Source organism: Bison bison, unplaced genomic scaffold (genome assembly GCF_000754665.1).
Source record: "Bison bison bison isolate TAMUID 2011002044 unplaced genomic scaffold, Bison_UMD1.0 scf7180017864492, whole genome shotgun sequence".
In the NCBI taxonomy this organism is placed as follows: domain Eukaryota; kingdom Metazoa; phylum Chordata; class Mammalia; order Artiodactyla; family Bovidae; genus Bison; species Bison bison.
Genome location: NW_011495051.1, coordinates 3,348,683 through 3,366,739, shown reverse-complemented (window position 1 = coordinate 3,366,739; position 18,057 = coordinate 3,348,683). Strand labels below are relative to the sequence as shown.

Genomic DNA, 18,057 nt, shown 5'->3' with positions numbered 1-18,057 from the left:
CTCTGAGCACCATACACCCTCTGCCCTGCCCACCACCCACAGTGTTGAGTTAGTTGAGAGAACATCAGCACTGGGGAGGTTTTCCACACAAAGGCAGGCTTCTGGCATCTGTGGAGAAATTGGCCCATCACCCTGGCCCGTGGTATCTGCTCCTGCGGCCGGAAGGGCCCCACTTTCTTCTGGTGGCTTCCACCTGAGTCCAGCATCACACAGCTGGCCTGCCCCACCTTTGGCACTCCCTCCTCATGTTGTCCTTTGGATCTTCAGCCTGCCCTGGTGTTGACTTTTCTCGGTCCCCGGCCCTCTGTGAGCTCAGCCCCTCAGACGGCTTCAGGAGTTCAGCCTGTCCAGGGATAGCAGCTGCACTGAGACCAGGGACTCCGGGCCGGGAGGGCCAGGGTGGGCGGAGAGTCTTGAGGGGCACAGGGAGGCCCCCAAGGGTCCCGTGTGACCTCTGCCTCCGCTCTCAGGAACGCATTCACTGCCTGGAAGGGACCCACGAGTTTTTTGAGGCCATCGGTTTCCAGAAGGTGCTGCTTCCAATCCCTGACCAGGGTAAGAGCCAAGTTGGGGCAGGAGGGTCCGGCGAGGGGTCTCCCTGACTAGGCAGTGACGTTTCTGCGTGTTCCAGAGGGCCCCGAGGAGTTTTACGTGTTGAGCGAGGCCGCTCTGGCCCAGCCTCAGAGTCTGGAGCGGCACAAGGAGCAGCTGCTGAGCGCCGAGCCTGTGCGTGCCACTCTGGCCCGCCAGCGCCGCGTCTTCCGGCCCTCGACCCTGGCCTCGCAGTTTGACCTGCCCGCGGACTTTTTCAACCTCACGGCCGAGGAGATCAAGCGGGAGCAGCGGCTGCGGTCGGAGGCCGTGGAGCGGCTGAGCGTGCTACGGACCAAGGCCATGCGTGAGCGGGAGGAGCAGCGGGAGATGCGCAAGTACACGTACACGCTGCTGCGCGTGCGCCTCCCCGACGGCTGCCTGTTGCAGGGTCCGTTCTGGGCACCTGTGTGGTACCTCCAGGCTGCGTTTGTCCCCGGGGAGGTGTGCGTGCGCGTCCCCGACGGCTGCCTGCTGCAGGGTGCAGGGTGCGCGCTGGGCGCCCGTGTGGCCTGTCTGGGCTGCGCTCGTCCCCGGGGAGGAGGCTGAGGGCTCACGGCCGGCTGGCGCAGAGGGGCTCCCACGAGCTCCAGCGCCACTTGACTGTCTCACCCCAGGGACCTTCTACGCCCGGGAGCGGGTGGCGGCGCTGTATGGGTTTGTCCGGGAGGCCTTGCAGAACGACTGGCTGCCCTTTGAGCTGCTGGCCTCGGGTGGGCAGAAGCTGTCGGAAGATGAGAACCTGGCCTTCAACGAGTGTGGGCTGGTGAGTGATGGCTCCCCGCACCTTAACCCGGCTCTCTGGGCTCTTGTTAAATCATCACAAGCCCCCAAGAGGGGATGGGATGGTACTGGGGAGGTGTCCCTGGGTGTTAAGACCCACCTTCCCACTTGTGGTGTGGCCTTGAGTAACTTCTGTTTGCAAAATGGAAATGTGCCAAGTGTGTTAAGAGTCCTCTGCAAAGCAGAGACCAGAAGGCATTCAAAATGCAGGAATTCTTTGAGAGGATGAAGGAGGGGGCTGGATTGCGGTCAGACCCTGATTCAGGGAGACTGGGAAGGAGGCCTGGAGAGGAAGTGCCAACTGCTGCCCCGGGCTGGGTGGGCTTCAGCCAGGCCAGGGGGGCGTCCTCATCTGATGTGCCCTTGACAGCACAGCGGTGCTATCACCCGTGGGCCGGAGCAACCCTGGGCGAGCGTGGCCTGGGCTCCAGCAGGGAGATTTGAACGTGAAGCTGGAGCTCTGCGCCTCTCACCCTGCTGCAGGTACCCTCTGCCCTCCTGACCTTCTCGTGGGACGCGGCTGTGCTTGAGGACATCAGGGCTGCAGGCACCCAGCCAGACACGTCTATCCTGAAACCCGAGCTCCTGTCGGCCATTGAGAAGCTCTAGTGAAATAAAGCAGGGTTGGCTCAGTCCCATCGCGGGTCTGTCTCGTGCTCTCCTCCACGTTCTCCCGTCCCGGTCCCTGTCCCACCTCCAGAACCACTCGCCCTGCCCATGGGGCACTGTGAGCATGAGGAGGGGCGCTGGCTGGCCGGGCACACAGCCATGACCACCGTCAGGAGAGGGCATCACTAGTAATCTGTTTAACAGAAGCCCTGGGTGCCTCCCAGGCAGAGCAGCCTGCAGCCCTGGCCAGGACCCTGTGTGCAGTGGCCCTAGGGTAACTGGCCAAGGGAGGCCTGGGCCTATCAGAACAAGTTCTGTAAAGTTATAAACCTGAATAAACAGATGTTGACTAGTTTCCTGGTGGTGAGTTCAAGCTGTGGGAGGCAGGGTCAGCAGCTGCGGAACCACCAGTGAGCAAGGCTGGCTGTGGCTCCTGGTGAAGCAGGGTCAGGTGGACACCCGCTCGGGTGGTACCTGGGGTCCCAGGAGCCCCTCATGTCTGAGGCAAGCTCTTCACTTCCCATGCTTTCCTATGTTGTCCCCACTGCCTACGAGCCAGCCCTGCTGAGGGCTCCTGGGGCCAGAACCCGTGAACATGACATTATGTGCCAGAGGGGCTTGGGGTGTGGGTAAGGACGAACTAGGCGACTGTCCTGGGTTATGCAGTGAGCCCAGGCGTCCCCAAGGGAGCTCTAACGTGTGGAAGGAAATAAAGATGGGAGATGTGACGCTGCAGGTCCTGAAGATGGAGGAGGGGCTTCTAACAGCTACAAAAAGCGGAAATGGGTTCCCTAAGAAATGGGGTTCCCCCTTCCAAAAGAATTGGGTTCTTCTGGAAGAATAAAATGGGGTTCTCTTGTTCCAGAAGAAACCATCTCTCCCCTCAATTTAACCTAGCGAGGGCCTCATGAGGCTTCTGCCCCTAGAACTGTTAAGAACAATGTGGGGCGCTTTGTCACAGCAGCCATGGGTATCTAACAGAGACAGGGAAACAAAGGTCTAGAGGGTGGAGGAACTGCCCTGTCTGGACTCCGCCTTCATGGAGGCCAGTGGTGATTGGCTCTCTGGCCACTATGAGGTGAGAGCTTCCAGGCCCCTGATGTGATTAGACACAAAAATTTCCTGTAACCCACAGCCACTGAGTAGCCCCCACACAAGCTGTGCCTCACACTTGGGCAGCCCAGAGCTGTCCTCACGTGGGGGCAGGACCTGGGCCCACCCTCCTTGGCTGCCTGATCCCCACCCAGAACCTGCTAGTGGGTAGATGGTAAATTGTCAGGTGGCAGCTAGCAAGGTTAAAGGCACTTAACCATGATTGAGGCTGGTGGCCACACCCACAGGTGGGAGCTGCACCCACGCCTCACCCCTGTGCCAGCAACCTGCAGCACTTATTCCCAGGTGGGGCCAGGGTCCGCACCCCACCCCCACGGAGCTGGATGGAGGAAGACCCTCTCCAGGAGGATCAGGGTACTGCCAGGAGAGGCGGGCCAGGAGCGTCTTAGCTAGCAGATGGCGTGGCCCCCAAGGGCAGGGTCATGTTGCCCCACCTCAGGAGTGAGGCATCCACAGTCTGAACAGGTACTCACGCTGAGATGCCAGCTGACTCTTCTTCCAACAAAACAATGTGCTGTGAAGGGCCAGCAGGACTGGAGCCTGGTTCCAATAGTTAGAATTCTGCCAGAACCTCGCTGCCCCTGGCCCTCGGTACATGCTCAGATGCCTCTGCTGGGCCCATCACAGCCCTGTCCTAGGGCCACTCCAGGGTCCAGTAGGTGCAGCGCCTGGCTCCACAATTCCTAGCTTCAGCACTCCCGAGGCTGGGAACACCCTCTGCCCACCCACCAAGGGGCAGGAGGGGTTAACCAGCACAAGCACTTGCCAAGGAGCCCCAGCACACAACAAAGAGATGGGACAGAACTTGTATGAAGCGTTGAACTTTAAACAAAGGCCACAGGTCCACGCATGGGGAACTGGGGGGTGGACACTGGACAGCAGAGCACTGGCCTCTGGACACACCAGGTACAGACACCACGTGTTGGAAGAGACGACAGACACGCCAGGTCGGGGTAGACAATAGTTTATACAGGTCCACGTCAGGTCCGGGTGCCACACCGCATCTGAGGGGCTTCAATTCATTCACAAGCATCTCGTCACTGCGCCTGCCCAGGGTCCAAAGGGCACGACTAGGCCCTCCCCATGCAGGTCACATCACAATAATGCTTTATTAAAGGGCAGATTAATATGCAGCTTTGGGGGGAAATTTTTTACAAATATCAAAAAGAACTAACCAAGTATCCTATATAAAACTTTCCAGACCTCCAGGGAGGTCTGCCAAGCAGGACAAAGTGCTCTTTACACAGGAGTCAGGACTTTCAAGTATCTGAGAGGCATCGAGAATACCCTAACCATTCTACATACATACACGGGCCACTTGGGCGCTCAGGACAGGCGAAGCGAGCTGGGGGCCACGAAGCTCTCACTGGTGTCCATCCCCACTGAGCCCCCAGCTCCAGAAGTGGTTCCGCATGGGCCCTGGATGTCTGCAAGGCAAGAGAGGGAGGGGCTTCAGCCTTGGGTCCACTCTGGGGGAGGGCAGGCAAGCCATCGCCTTCTCACTGGGGCTTCGGCTGTGTTCACCCTGAGCCTGTGTGTTTCTGCAGCCCTGTCCAGCAGGCTTTGCACTTGACCCTCCAGGACAGGGGAAGCCCATGGTAAAGATGAGGAAAGTGGGCAGCAAGGCTCAGTGGCTGGCCTCAGGCTGGCTGGCCTCTGGCTCCCTGCCCTGGGGAAGTATGGTTCAGAGGCCCTACACCCTCCCTCCCTGACAGCTCCTCACCAACCCTTGGGTCTCTGGTTTCCTGAATGTAGCTTTCAGACCAGGACAGGAGGCCTGACACCCACACCATCACACCAGCCTGCCTGGCGCCTTTCAGGACCTCTTCCTCAGTCCCCATCACTCACAGGATGCGAGCTGGGGGGTGACTAACTGCCCCTTCCCTTCCTGGCCGGCTTGAAGGAAAAGAGGAGGGTGTGGTACCCTGCTCACCCCCAACATCAGAGATGTCCATGATCACACAGTCGCCTTCGTCGTCGTCCTCCTCCTCTGTGTCCGCCTGGAAGCCGTCCAGGTCTCCAGTGCCAACCTGAACAGACAAGGCACACTGTGTCAGCAGCAGCAGACAGGGTCGGTGTGACCCCCCTGCCACCCACTGCTGCACACCCGACCCCTCTCTGCCCATCCAGGAGACACTATCTGAGGAGTCTGATGAAAGTCAAAGTGTTAGTTGCTCAGTCGTGTCCGACTCTTTGAGACCCTATGGACTGGAGCCCACAAGGCTCCTTTGTCTATGAGATTCTCTAGGGAAGAATACTGGAGTGGGCAGTCATGACCTCCTCCAGGGTCTTTCCCACAAAGGGATTGAACCCAGGTGTCCTGCATTGCAGGCAGATTCTTTTAAGGTCTGAGTCAGGGAAGTCTTAGTGTCTCAAGAGTTATGATCAAAGGAAACCTTGGGAGTACTCTGAAATGAACTAATTATTTACCTTGTTAGAAAAATAATGCATTATTGTTTGCAAATTAGAATTGGGAGGGGGGTATCCTCTACTTTGGTTTGAAAAGGAGATGGACAAAGCACATGGTTTCTCTGAATTATTATCTTCTGGAGTAAGTAGGTGGCTAAGAAGTTAGTTGGTCAGTGTTTTCTTCTCTGTCCAATAGCTTGGTCCCTCTGCCCAACACTTGTGAACTCTTTCCTCTGATGCTCACTCTGCCCAGTTCTGCCCATGTGGATGCCACCAGCACCCCAAGAATGGGCGTCAGGAGCTGTTATCATTGGCTTCCACCAGAGGGGACAGAGACACAGAACGAGGCAGTAACAGGACCAATCCTAAACACTGCCCGTGCACAAGAGTTGGCAGAGGCAGTGGAGCTGGGCTCCCTTCCAAGGGGCTCAACACCCTCCTAGAGCCCTTCTACTCTGTAAGTCTGCCTGGAAAAGGGACGACAGTACAGCGAGGCCGTCCACTGTGCCTGCGGTTCCCAGCCTGGCTGGCAGACAGCTTATGCTCACAGACCCCTCAGTTCTAGTGTAGAATCTCCAGGAGAGCTCCATGGGCGCTGCTGGGAGGTGCAGGGCAGCTTCCAGGCACCTGCTTCAGAAGCACAGACAGTGCATTCTCCACCCCCCAGCCATGCAGGCTTGGGTCTGGTGAGCAAGGGGACGGGCGGGTCTCCTTCTAGCCTTCCCGGTCCCAGGCCTCCACACTGGGAGCCAAGTGCAAACGGATGACTGCTCTGGGCCCACAAGCCCTCTGTGGGAGGAACAGTAGCCCACAGCCCCACAGGCACATGACGGGTCTCAAGCCTTTCTAAGGTGAGGCTCCAGGATGGGGTCCCACGTGCTGGGCTGAGGGCTGTAGGCATATGCAGCCGGGGGACAGCCCGACATGCTGCTGTCGCTATCGCAGGCAGAGGGCACACAGCTGGCCATGCAGCCTTGGGAGTTAGGAAGACATGTCACCACCACCAAGCACTGAGGCTGGAAAGGACAGATGGAGCCCCTGCCTGTGCGAAAATAGAACAAGGCTGAAGAGCTGAGTTGCCGGGGGGACGGACACACACACTCACTCACTCACTCACTCTCTGGGGCAGAAGTGGCCCCTAACAGCCGGCTCATCTCACTTGATCATGGTACTGTGTAAACCCATAACACTAGTTGGAACTCTAAATGAAAAGCTTCTAAAATTCCCATAAATTAAAAATCCCAACCCGATCTAAAATATTCATACACACCATCCACATTTTCCCAGGCCACCAACCCGGCCTTCAGGAAGGCTCCCCAGCTCCTGTGTTCTGCCTTGCAGGCCCTGCTCAGTGCACGCCCAGAGCTCTCTTCCTGCCTGCCTGTCCCAAATCATAAGGAGTCTGCTGGAGGTGGTCAAGGTCTCATGGCCCCAGCCTCTCTTTCAGCTGGGTGGCTGGGTCAGAGCATTCCAGTCAGAAAGACACAGGTGGAGTCTGCTCCTCCTTCCAGGTAAACGGGACTCCTCCCCAGGTAGGCTTGGCCATCCTCATCTCGCTGGCTGGCAGTGCAGCAGCTGTTCTGTGACCACAAAGACAAGGCCACAAACAGGCAGGAGCAGCAGGAGACAGGAGCAGCCTGGCCCCGGACCACAGTGCTCACCAGCTCAGGACTTCCTGTTGCTGCAGACAAACTTCCATGTGTTTACGGTCCCGAGGCCTGCATGGTCCCAGGGGACCAAGCGCTGTTACAAGCGAGGATGTGGGATCTAGTTCCTGACTAGGGACTGAACCCTCACCTCCTGCATTGGAAGCTTGGAGTATTAGCTACTGGACTGCCAGGGAAGCTCCAAAAAGGGGCGTTCAAAGTGCAGACATTAGCAGCTACTCTCAGACCCACTTAATCAGGACCACTGGGGCCAGCACGCCCAGAACCACTGGACATGTGGCCCTCTGTGAGATCCTGCCACATCTCGGAGCCCCTTTGAGGCCAGTGAACGGGGAGAAGCTGAATAGCAGACTGCTATTCATGGGTGTCATCAAATGAAACTCCCCATGTCACTGCCTCTCATAGACCAACCCCTCTTACCTGGGGAGAGGGGCCCCCAGTTTATTGGGGAGCACTTTTTCTCAGTAAACAACAAAGCACCAAGGGCAGAGAATCACGTCAAGTGCAAGAGGAAACAGGTGATAAGGGCTAACCCGTCTTTCTGTACGTAGAGACAAAGACTGCGAGCACGTGCGTGGACGCCGTCAGAGGGGAAGAAGAGCACAGGGGACTCGGCAAGGTGGCTGTGGGGGCCTGATGAGGGCAGCAGCCCGCAAACCCTGCCTGGATTAGGACACCAAAGGGTCCTTCCAGCCCTGGCCACATTCACACTGGCTCCCCAGCTGGTTTCAACCTGAGCATCACATGTGCAGCCTTCTGAGACCGTCTGGCTAACGATGATGCTGACCATAAGGAGTTCCGCAGCTAATCACAGCTTGAACACATGAGGGCCTGTTCTGGGTCCAGGCCCAAGGAGGGAACTGTCTGTGGGGCTGGGTCCCTGACTCCTAACCAGATGGGAGCTACTGTATCGAGCCATGTCCACAGCTGACAGGGACGGGGTGGGGGAGTGGCAGGAACAGCCGCCATGACTGCACAGGATTGTCCCAGGCTCCCTCTTGCTGTGATGATTCAGGAAGAAGGCTTCCATTGCACCCAAGACGTCATCTGTGTGCGGGCATCACTCCAGGAGCCAACCCCCTGCCCATCCTCCCCCCCCACACATGTGGCAGGAGCAGGGGTAGGGGATGGGGCGCACACACGGGCTCCCTTTTTTCTCCCTCACCCCCAGCCTCTAGCAGTACCTCCTGGAGCGACAGCACCCTAGGAGAGCCCCAGATGAGAGCGAGACACCAGCTCTCACCACATCCTCTCATCCACGTAAACTCGAGTCTCCAAGATCTTCAGCCACGTGAGATACTGGCCTCAGTGAGGACTGGTGCCCACAACTAAGACCAGGCTTCTGGTGATAGTAGCCAGGAGACTAAACCCATCACCTTCCCATGCCAGTAACAGAAACAAACATCAAACACGGACCAAGGCTGAGGTGGGGGCCCAGCCTCCGTGTGTCCAGGCAGCGCGGGAGCCTTCGCTCTGGGGACCAGCGACTCTCAGGAAGCCCACCTGCCTCCATGTGAGGCGAGGCCCTCCCTATACATGGCCTATCTATGTGGGACCACACGCTTCCTCCTCCATGTGCTGTCAGGATAGTTACATGGGTGCTCCCACCATGGACTCCAGTCTGTCTCCGCTTTGATGGCGTTTTGCTCACCACTGTCTACAAGGCCTAGCAGGGTACCTGGTATGGAGTAAGCGCTTAGTAACTGTGTTAAATGAACACAAAAACTAACTAAACAGAAGCTGCTGCACGGAACATTATTCAGCACTGAAAAGAAATGAGCTGTCAAACCATGAAAAGACAGGAAGAAAGCATAAAGGCACACAACTAAGTGAAAAATCCAGTGAGAGCAGTAGGCCCAGTGGCGGCCCAGGGTAGAGGGAGGGAAGGACCAACAGGCAGACTGTGGGCGTGAAGGCAGTGGCACAGCTGTGTGACACTGTGAAGCCACACACATCACCATACATCCGTTCAAACCCACGGGATGCACAGAAGCCAGAGTGCACCCAGTAAACCTTGGAGTCTGGGTGACGGGTACGTCCACGTAGGTTCATCAGCTGTGAGAGCCACGCAGGCTTTGCTGCGGGTGCTTGGTGGGTGGAAAAACCTCTACACCCACGCCTCTATTTTGGTCAGTTCTGTCACCTCAGTTTTGTTATAAATCTAAACATGCCCTAAAAGGAAGGTTTGCTACAAACTACAAGCCGCAGCGGGGTCTCACCTGCCCGTCGTGCCGGCGCTTTTTCATGAACTGGGTGATGCACATGCTACCCGCCGACTTCCTCTTGAGTGAGACGGGCATACCCTGGCCAGGCCCCGGGGCGGGGACACTGCCACTGTCCTCCCTGGTGGCCGAGGGCACTGCGGTGACATAACTCCACTGGCAGGGCACAGGCAGGTGCTCCTGGGCGAAGCTCTTCAGCACCTGTGGGTGGACGTACCAGCACATCCTGAAGTCGGGCCTCTTCTCATACACCGAGTTCTCAGAAATAATCCGCTTGAGCCTGGCCTTGGAGGGCACAGCCACGTCCTCGCTGGCGGTAGGGGTCTGCGGGCGGGCAGGGCCAGGGCTCGGGGGGCTGGCGGCACTGTCCTCCGGGCTGCCGGCGTCCCTGCTGAGCAGTCCTCGGCGGCAGCACTCCTGGAACTCCCGAATGATCACCTTGCTCCCATTCACGTTCCCGTGCAACAGCGGGAGCAGCTGGGCCAGGACTGGTGGGGAGAGGGAGCAGGGGGAGACGGAATGAACACAGCCCCCGGGAGGCTGAGACACAGTCTGCTCTGGGTGGCCTTGTTTTCCTCCTGGCTTACTGAGATGTAACTGACACAGAGCAGTGATTTGACTGACATCGCAAAATTACCACCACCATCACAGGTTTAGCGCAGGTGGCTGCTTAGGGGCGGATTTAAACACAGGAACTGCTCCAGGAGAGACTCTGGGAGGTCCACACTTCACGAGGCGGGACTGGTTGGAATAAACTGTCAGGCCTCACCTCCTGTGTCTGTTTTCTTAGTAAGCCCTCACACACCCATTCTGAGTGGCCCTCCCAGCTCTGAAGAGCTAAGAATGTGTGTGACCATCAGTGAAACAGGCTGACTGAAGCAGCCACCTTGTACAGCTCTCATGAGTCACAGAAAGGACACCTCCTCAGCAAGCACTGGCTCTGGCTGTTTCTTTGAAGAACTTGTGAGTTACCTGGCCACCCTCAGAGAGAGTCTCCCGCCCTGCCCCTGCCCAGAGCTGGTGCTCACTCTGCTGGTCCCTCTTCTCTCTCTTTGAGGCCTTGGGCGTCTGCTCCTCCTCAGGGGGCACAGTCTCCAGCAGGCAGGCCGTGAACTGTTGCAGCACCTTCAGGTCAGCACCGCCGTCCTTGTCGGCCGCCCAGATGCAGCCGATCTTCACAGGCTGGAGAATGCGGAACCTCTTTCCCTTGGCCAGAAACTCGTCCCACTCCTTGGCCTTCAGTTTCTGGCGCACCTTGTGATTTTCCGGGTCGGCACATTCCTGGCAGGTTAGAGCGCAGACACTTGCTCAGGATCCCTGCTCCCCAGTACCCTGGTGCGCCCCTCTGGGGCAGAGAGAGAGCATATGGGAGGCAGGCAGAGCTCTTCACAGACTCAGGGCCAGTGTGGATGGCACCTGACTGGCGATAATACAGGCAGAGAATGTCTTCAGACTGAATCACTGGCACCTTCACCCTCAAGTATCTTAGGTGCACCTGCCTTTCTAGCCCTCACAGGAGAGTCACAGGTATTTATTTTTATTACCTCTTCAGTAGACTTCTTAGCACCACTCTGGGTTCTCTGCTTACCATGTGATCCTGGAGCTGAAATCACCATGCTGGACCTCTCCCACCTCAGAATGATGCCAGTGTCTAAGCCAGATATGCTCAGGGCCTGACGAGACCCATCTGCCTCTCTGGTTGGAAACGTATGAAGGACAAAGGTCCCCAAGTGTGCCTCTGAGACGGGTCACACCTGCCAGTCTCCCCACAACCCGGCAGGCCTTCAGAGCTCTGGAAACGACTCCCTCAAAAGTCCCACCATCCAGTAGAACTGAGAAAGCTGGGGGGTGAGGCTGAGCCTCTGAGGAGCAAGGTCCACAAGGAATCGGCTGCAGGGTGGGCCAGGACCTACGCAACCACCCCCTGGTCAGCAGCCACCAAGCTCTGGGCTGATCACCTCCTGTCCAGCCCTCACCTCGGTCACGCCTTCATCCTCAGACAAGTACCCGTGGGGCACGAAGAAACCATCATCCTCGTCCTCATCCTCTCCCACGTCATCGTCATCGTCCTCGAGAGAAAAAAGCACAATGATAACGTGTGGAAACATGTGCTTTACTTATAATTCACCCGTGAACACGTTAAAAGCAAACAGCTTTCCAGTGCTCTAAGCGTCATTTCTACGGACACCCTGAGGATCAGCCAGGATCCTCTAACCAGCCCACTATACTCTGGTGGGGGTGGAGGGCCAGGCAGAACACAGATAAGGGGCCCGGAGTAAGGCAGCGGGTGTGGCAGGAGACGGGCGGGCCCACCCAGGGGTATCTGGGAGCTTCCCCGTCCACACCAGGCAGGTGTCACTAAACAAGGTTTTCCAAGAATAGCTATAAATCTGGTGCTGAGATGCTGTCCGAGGGAGCCCTCTCACCGGAACTTGCCGGCCCCTGCCATGCTCACCCCTTCGCTGTGGGAAAGGGACTCTCCCGGCTCCTCCTCTTCCCACTCCTCATCGCTGTCCACCTCGTAGTCAAGGAGGTCCTGAGGGCACACACACAGCAGTCACTGTCATCTCCAGGGTCGGGAGGGAATGGCAGAGCTAAAAAGCTAGAACTCTGGGGAGCCCCAGGGCCGCAGGAGAAGGCCACGCTGAGAAGGATACGCAGGGGTCAGAGCACTGCCCACACACTCACCCTGTCCTGGGCCCAGGGGTCCCTTGGGCGGATGACTGTCGTCTTCTTGTTCCACGTGCCCCAGTATGCTGGCCGGTGGTTCTCAGAGAACTGCAGGAGCTTCATCCTGCCAAACTTTCTCCGCTCAGGAACACCGTCCACTTTACTGCTCTCCACGATCACCACATCGCTGGAGACAAAACCTGGCTTAGAAGGCTCCTCCATGGTGCACTCGCCCACCACAACATCCTTCCTCCTGGGGTGGCAGGTCGTGGGCACTAGAGACGGGCAGCCCTAAAGCAGGCCAATGTTTACTCCAGGGACATGGCGCAAGAAGGAGAGAGGAACCAGATGGAAGCTGCTGCCCCACTGCATATACAGAAGTGGGCATGTGAAAACAAGTACATTGGCAAGAGCTGGGGAGCAACCCTCCAGGCAAGTGGTCTAGAAGTCAGCTCCATCCAGGGGGCGGGGCGCGTAGTCTGGGGACCCAGGAGAGGCAGCCTGCACTCCAGAGCTGGGACTTTCTGCAAGGCCACCGCACCTGGGAGCCTTTGGAGGTGAAGCCAGGAGAGAGCTGATGGAGCAGTAGAATCCGGGGTCTGAGGCCAGGGAGGTAGCTGACCGGTCAAGGCCAAGGGACTCAGCAGTGACAAGGGCTCTGCTTGGCCACTCAGGATTCTCCAACTTCACCAAGGGCAATCGGCAGCTTCCCTCAGAACTAACCTGTTAGAGAGGTCTGTGTTCCCGTTAGACACCACAGTGGGCCCAGACCTAAGCGGCTGCCGGCTTTTCAGATCTTGCAGGAAGGAGAACTCGCTGCTCTGCTGCTGGAGGAGCTGGTCAAGCTGGTCACAGAGGTCTTGATCAAAGGCAGTCCGGCATCGAGGGGCGAGGACCATGTGCTCTTTGATTTCGAAAGGGGCAAACTTCCCACAGGAACCGGCCAGGGTCTGAAACGGAGAAGGGATGTGATGGCACCACTGTTGCCTACTGTGTGACGGACCTGCACAGCAAGTGTTGAGGAGGAGCCACTGGACATGGGACCCAGTGTCAAAGGAGACACATCACCAAGAACAAAAACCATGATAATATAAAGAACCAGAGATCAGAAGAAAGCCAATTCTGCAATAACCTGACAAAAAAGAGGAATTGGCAAAAAAAGAAATAAAATTAATAAAAAGAAATAAAATGATAAACAAACACAAAGAGATGTCCAACTGTACCGAGAATCATGGAGAAACATAAAGAGAAATAAATATGTTTTTCTTCACCCATCAGTCAGATCCAGAGAAGTGTGAGACACCCAGGCACTGTTGGGAGGTGGGGGTAGAAATCAATGGCAAGGGGGTACAAAGTATGATGCATCCACATCATGACATGGTACTGCAGCAATGAAAAAGAATGAACAAGGGCAAATGTGGCAAGAATCCAAGATGCAACTCAGCAAAGCGGTAAACAATAAATTCATAATTTGTTAGGTACATGAATACACAAACATAGGAGGGAGGGAAATGCTCAGTGAAAGACCTGGAAGGACACCCTTGCACCTCTGGAGCATGGAGGAGGGAGGGGACAGAGGTCTGGGGTTTTCACCGGCAGAGCCTGGTCTAGAAGGTGACAGGAAGCAGAATCCTGTGCTGAATGAACCCCACAGGTTGTTTTACGCTCAATCCTGCCTCTTATCTTGAGCAGACATCCCCTAAGGGTGAAGACTGGTCTTTCTCCCTCACGGATCCCAGCACAACCTCTATAAACATTTGGTAGTTTGAGCAAACGTGCCACTTTTTGCCTTTCTGAGAGCACAGTGGATGGTAAGAATTGAATCTCCAGATTCTGCTGGAGATCAAAGCTCCCAAGGCCAGCAGACGTCCCTCTCGATGAAAGCACGGCCAGCGGGTCAGAAGATGCCTCTTTATTTTTCAAACAGTACAGCCTGACAGAGACCAATATTAAAGCCAGAGGAAGCGGGCTGCTCACCTTGGGGGCCTGTGGGGTCTTTGGTTTCTGGAAGAACCTCGTGATTTCGGCCTTCTCGGCTTTAATGCGCTGCAATGCAAGAGAAGATGAGGGTGAGAAAGAAATAGAGAACTTGAAGCATGCAAAAGCCCCTGTAATTGAATTCCAAGCACTTTTACGTTGAAAGCATTAATTTAATGCAAGTTCGCCAAACCCACAAATGGGTACCAGGCAACTCCAAAGGTTAGAGCTGCTCCTGTGGGCAGAGGGACCAGAGGAGGAGACAGCCAGCCGGGAAGGGCTGGGCCGGCACCCAAACCAGCCTACTTACAGGAGTGTCAGTCCTGTCTATCCGCCTCCACCACCACCTCAGGGAGGACACGCAATATCCAGCAGCAATCAGGCAGAAGCCCTGCTTCTCAAACACACAGGAAGGTGCGCGATCTAGAAACACATTCTACCTTTTCTTCTTCTCTCAACCGTTTCTCCTCTTCCTTTTTCCGCTTCTCCTCCAGCTTTGCCCTACGAGACATCACACTCAGTGACACCTGCTGGCCCAGGCCCATGCTGATGCCCGTGGAGGGGGTGGGGTTACGTGACAGCGGGACAGGGCAGAGGGTGTGGGACCCCAGATGGAGGGGGTGGGGCACGCACTCCAAAGCCTCCTGGCGCTCCTTGCGTCTCTCCTCCTTGAGCCGCTGCTTCTCCGCCTTCTCCTTCTCGTCCTTCTCTCGCTTCTCCCGCCGCTCCTTCTCCTTCAGCTCCTTCTCCTCCTCCCTCTTCTTCCTGGCCTCCTCCTTGGCCCTCTTGGCCTCCTCCCTCAGCTTCTCCTTCTCCTCCTTCTCGGCCCGGAGCTTCAGCTGCCTCCGCAGACGCTCCTTATCCTGCACAGAGACGGCACACAGCTCAGCCCCGTGGGCAGACGCCGGGGAAGGCAGGCTGTGTGCAGGCAGAGGGGGAGGTGCGAGGCCCGCTGGCCCACACATGCACAGAGAAGGCAATATCTGGTCCATTACATCTCCTTCCGCCCTGAGAAAGGCCACGAGGATTGGCCGGCTGCCACAGGGACTCGTGGGCGAGTAACAATAAGATGTGTTTAAGACACCATTTTCAAGTATGGAATGAGGGTCAACTTTTACTTAATTAAAAAAAATGAAGTAAGCCCTTCTCAGCTGCCTACATGGGATACCTGCTGTTGGGCTGGAGTAACATTTATTTGCTCAAAAAAGTGTGGTAAAATAAAGACACATTTAAAACACCTGTAGGTTTTGCCTCCCTGCCCTCAAAACAAGAACATTTTCCTGGGGCTTCCCTGGCGGTTCAGTGGTTAGTACTCTGCGCTTTCACTGCAGGGGGCACAGGTTCCATCCCTGGTCGGGGAACTAAGATCCTGGCATGCCAGAGCCAAAAGACATTTTCTTTCCATTCCCTCCAAAACTATTCTAGACAACAGGGTTTATTTTATTTCTCTTGAAATGGGAGAGCAGGATGAGGCAAGGCCGGGAAACCTGACGAGTTAAGTTTTAAAACAGCGGGAAACAGACGAGAACACATTAAAAAACATAAGCAAAAAAACCTTTTTAATCTGTAAAGCCATTTCTCAAAAGAAAACTTTTTATTTTTAAAACAATTTCTCAAAAAACCAAACAAACATTTTTCAGGATCTGAGAAGAAGGTCAGAAGATAAGAAAAGACATCATGATATCCATGACAATGCCTGGGCCTCCTCAACACCAGCAGGAGGAAACCACTGGTTTCTCTGAAGCATGAACATCTCATTTTATTGGTTCCTCATTCCCAAGAATTTATATGTGGCCTGGGGCACTGAGTTATTATATAAGGTGACATTCACACTGAACAAATTTCAGCTCTAGGACAGAAGGGGTGGTACCTTCTAACATGGTCAGTAATGTCAGAGGCTTTGCGACCCTCTGGACGGTATGCCACCAGGCTCGTCTGACCATGGGATTCTCCAGGCAAGAATACTGGAGTGGGTTGCCATTCCCTTCTCCAGGGGATCTTCCCAACCCAGGGATCAACCACGCCAACTCCTGTGTCTCCTCCTGCACTGCAGGCAGATTCTTTGTCCACTGAGCCACTGAGGAAGCCCTACCTTCTCACAGCACTGGGTAATTCTCCAGGACAAGAATCATCATAGGCTTCCCACCTTTGGCAGGAGCCTGACAGCTCAGCTCTCCATCTGGGCCTATGATTGTGCCTTTGTCCCTAGAGAACACCCTGCCCTGATCAACCTTTGTTCCCTATCACAAAAGCCATGGAGGCACGCTGACAGAGGCCTGAGAATGTCCTTGCCAAATGTCCTCGTGGGACACTTGGAGCAGGGGCTTGAGTAACTGATCAAGTAACAGGGTGAGGAAACCAGCAGCAATTGCAGAGGGGGAGGGGGGGTCTCCTTGCTGCTAACTGCAAGGACAGGAGGCTTCTGGAATCAGGCATAAATCAGACCTCTTCAGCCACACCTGCCAAGCAGGTGCCTAGTTCTGAAATTCCAACAAATGAGATAAACTTTCAAAAAGACATCAGGAGCACTTCCCTGGTGGTACAGTGGTTAAGACTGCTTCCAATCCAAGGGGGTGAAGGTTCAATCCCTGGTTGGGGAGCTAAGATCACACATGCCTCTGCGGCCAAAAAAAAACAAAACCCCCAATACTGTAACAAATTCAATAAAGACTTAAAAAACATTAAAGGCATCAAACCCGAAACACAAAAATTGAACGCGGCCATAAGGTAGACAGCACAAGAAGCACCTGATGAGCACACAGCCGACTGTCATGAGTGCCCCTTCCCTGAGCTGGTGCTGACGGGTGAGGAGTCCAAGACCTTCTTTGCAATTCACTCAGTAAGAAAGAAGGTCCCCCTGCACTGCTGTGTGTAACAATGTGACCCCTCAGATAAAAGAAGACTCAATAGGGAACCCCTTTATAGTAATCACCCATCTGGTGTAAGGGCCCTCATTACAGCGCCTCAGAAAGGGTGTAACTTCCATTTACCTGTAGGAGCATGGGGCACAGGGAGAGGAACTGGGTTCTTTTTAAGGCGATTTTACATTACAATAGGGGAGACTTCCCTCGTGGTCCAATGGCTAAGACTCCCAGGGGGCATGGATTCAATCCTTGGTCGAGGAACTAAGATCCCACAAGCCAAGTGGCTCAGCCGAAAAATAGAAAAAAAGACAAAACCCTACAATGGGGATGCCTAACTATTATGACAGTACTGATTCTAGTAAAAGCTTAAAAAAGACTACAGGTGAAACCTTAGGATTCAGCAAAGCTCAGAGTGATGCAAGCTACAAACATGAGGCCCAGGTATGTAAAATGAAGCAAGAATTGAAATGCTGCCCAGGACGAGCAGGGAAAAGAGCCATGCAAAGGGCTTTGCTGCCCATTTACTGCGAAGCGTGCAGCTGGGAAACTTGCTACTTCAGGGAACAAACCTTACCCTTTGCAGTTTCATCTTGTTCTTCTCTGCAGAGCCTCTGACCAGTTTCTTAGTTATCTGAAAGGAAAGACACTGAAATGAGAACACGGGTTGTTTCAATCACTTTAACGTTTCAATCACTTTAACACGTTTAACACACTGAACTGTCCTTGAGGGAGATCGGGGCGGGGGTGGGGGGGTGGGTAGTCAACACTCTGCAAAACAACAATGGAAACCTTTCTGGGTGACGGTTCCAGCAAACAAAACCAGAAGGTCTTGGTTGGGTCATAAGCTCCAATGAAAGCACGTAAGTGTACTTGTGGAGATATTAAGGGAGGCCGGAAGGCAGATGACCAAAACGGAGGCCAGGTTTGGTATCAAGAGCCACAGGCAGGACCTTGGCATTGGGGAGACACAGAGCAGCAGGCCTATAAGCAACTGCGGAGGCCGAGTCCTGAGTCCTGCAGACACCCGGCCCTGCACGGCTGCCCCTTCTACTTTTTCCCAGGAAGGCTGGCAGTGGAGGTTTTCTGTGACTCCAGGCACACCTTGCTTTCTTTCGATTCCAAAATAACACGTTTAAAAAAAAAAAAAAACAA

The 18,057-nt window shown here is 55.2% G+C and overlaps 2 protein-coding genes across 3 annotated transcripts in view; one reads left to right on the top strand and one right to left on the bottom strand.

Moving 5' to 3' along the window:
* UBXN6 (UBX domain protein 6) overlaps window positions 1-2,012 on the top strand; it is an 11,391-nt gene extending 9,379 nt beyond the window's left edge. Inside the window, exons 7-10 of the mRNA XM_010828153.1 lie at window positions 471-555; window positions 632-982; window positions 1,209-1,357; window positions 1,858-2,012. Coding sequence (XP_010826455.1) covers window positions 471-555; window positions 632-982; window positions 1,209-1,357; window positions 1,858-1,983 — 711 coding nt within the window. The 3' untranslated portion in view covers window positions 1,984-2,012. The remainder of the gene's footprint in view (window positions 1-470; window positions 556-631; window positions 983-1,208; window positions 1,358-1,857) is intronic.
* Window positions 2,013-4,044: 2,032 nt separating this feature from the next.
* Window positions 4,045-18,057, bottom strand: part of CHAF1A (chromatin assembly factor 1, subunit A (p150)) — a 24,872-nt gene continuing 10,859 nt past the window's right edge. The window contains exons 4-15 of one of the 2 annotated variants that reach the window (XM_010828151.1): window positions 17,480-17,536; window positions 14,675-14,904; window positions 14,482-14,542; window positions 14,042-14,110; window positions 12,788-13,014; window positions 12,083-12,251; window positions 11,850-11,930; window positions 11,371-11,463; window positions 10,423-10,675; window positions 9,392-9,882; window positions 5,030-5,126; window positions 4,045-4,523 (exon numbers count right to left, since the gene is read on the bottom strand). In XM_010828151.1, the coding sequence (XP_010826453.1) occupies window positions 4,423-4,523; window positions 5,030-5,126; window positions 9,392-9,882; window positions 10,423-10,675; window positions 11,371-11,463; window positions 11,850-11,930; window positions 12,083-12,251; window positions 12,788-13,014; window positions 14,042-14,110; window positions 14,482-14,542; window positions 14,675-14,904; window positions 17,480-17,536 (1,929 nt within the window). In that variant the 3' untranslated portion in view covers window positions 4,045-4,422. The remainder of the gene's footprint in view (window positions 4,524-5,029; window positions 5,127-9,391; window positions 9,883-10,422; window positions 10,676-11,370; window positions 11,464-11,849; window positions 11,931-12,082; window positions 12,252-12,787; window positions 13,015-14,041; window positions 14,111-14,481; window positions 14,543-14,674; window positions 14,905-17,479; window positions 17,537-18,057) is intronic. The other variant, XM_010828152.1, reaches the window with a different exon arrangement.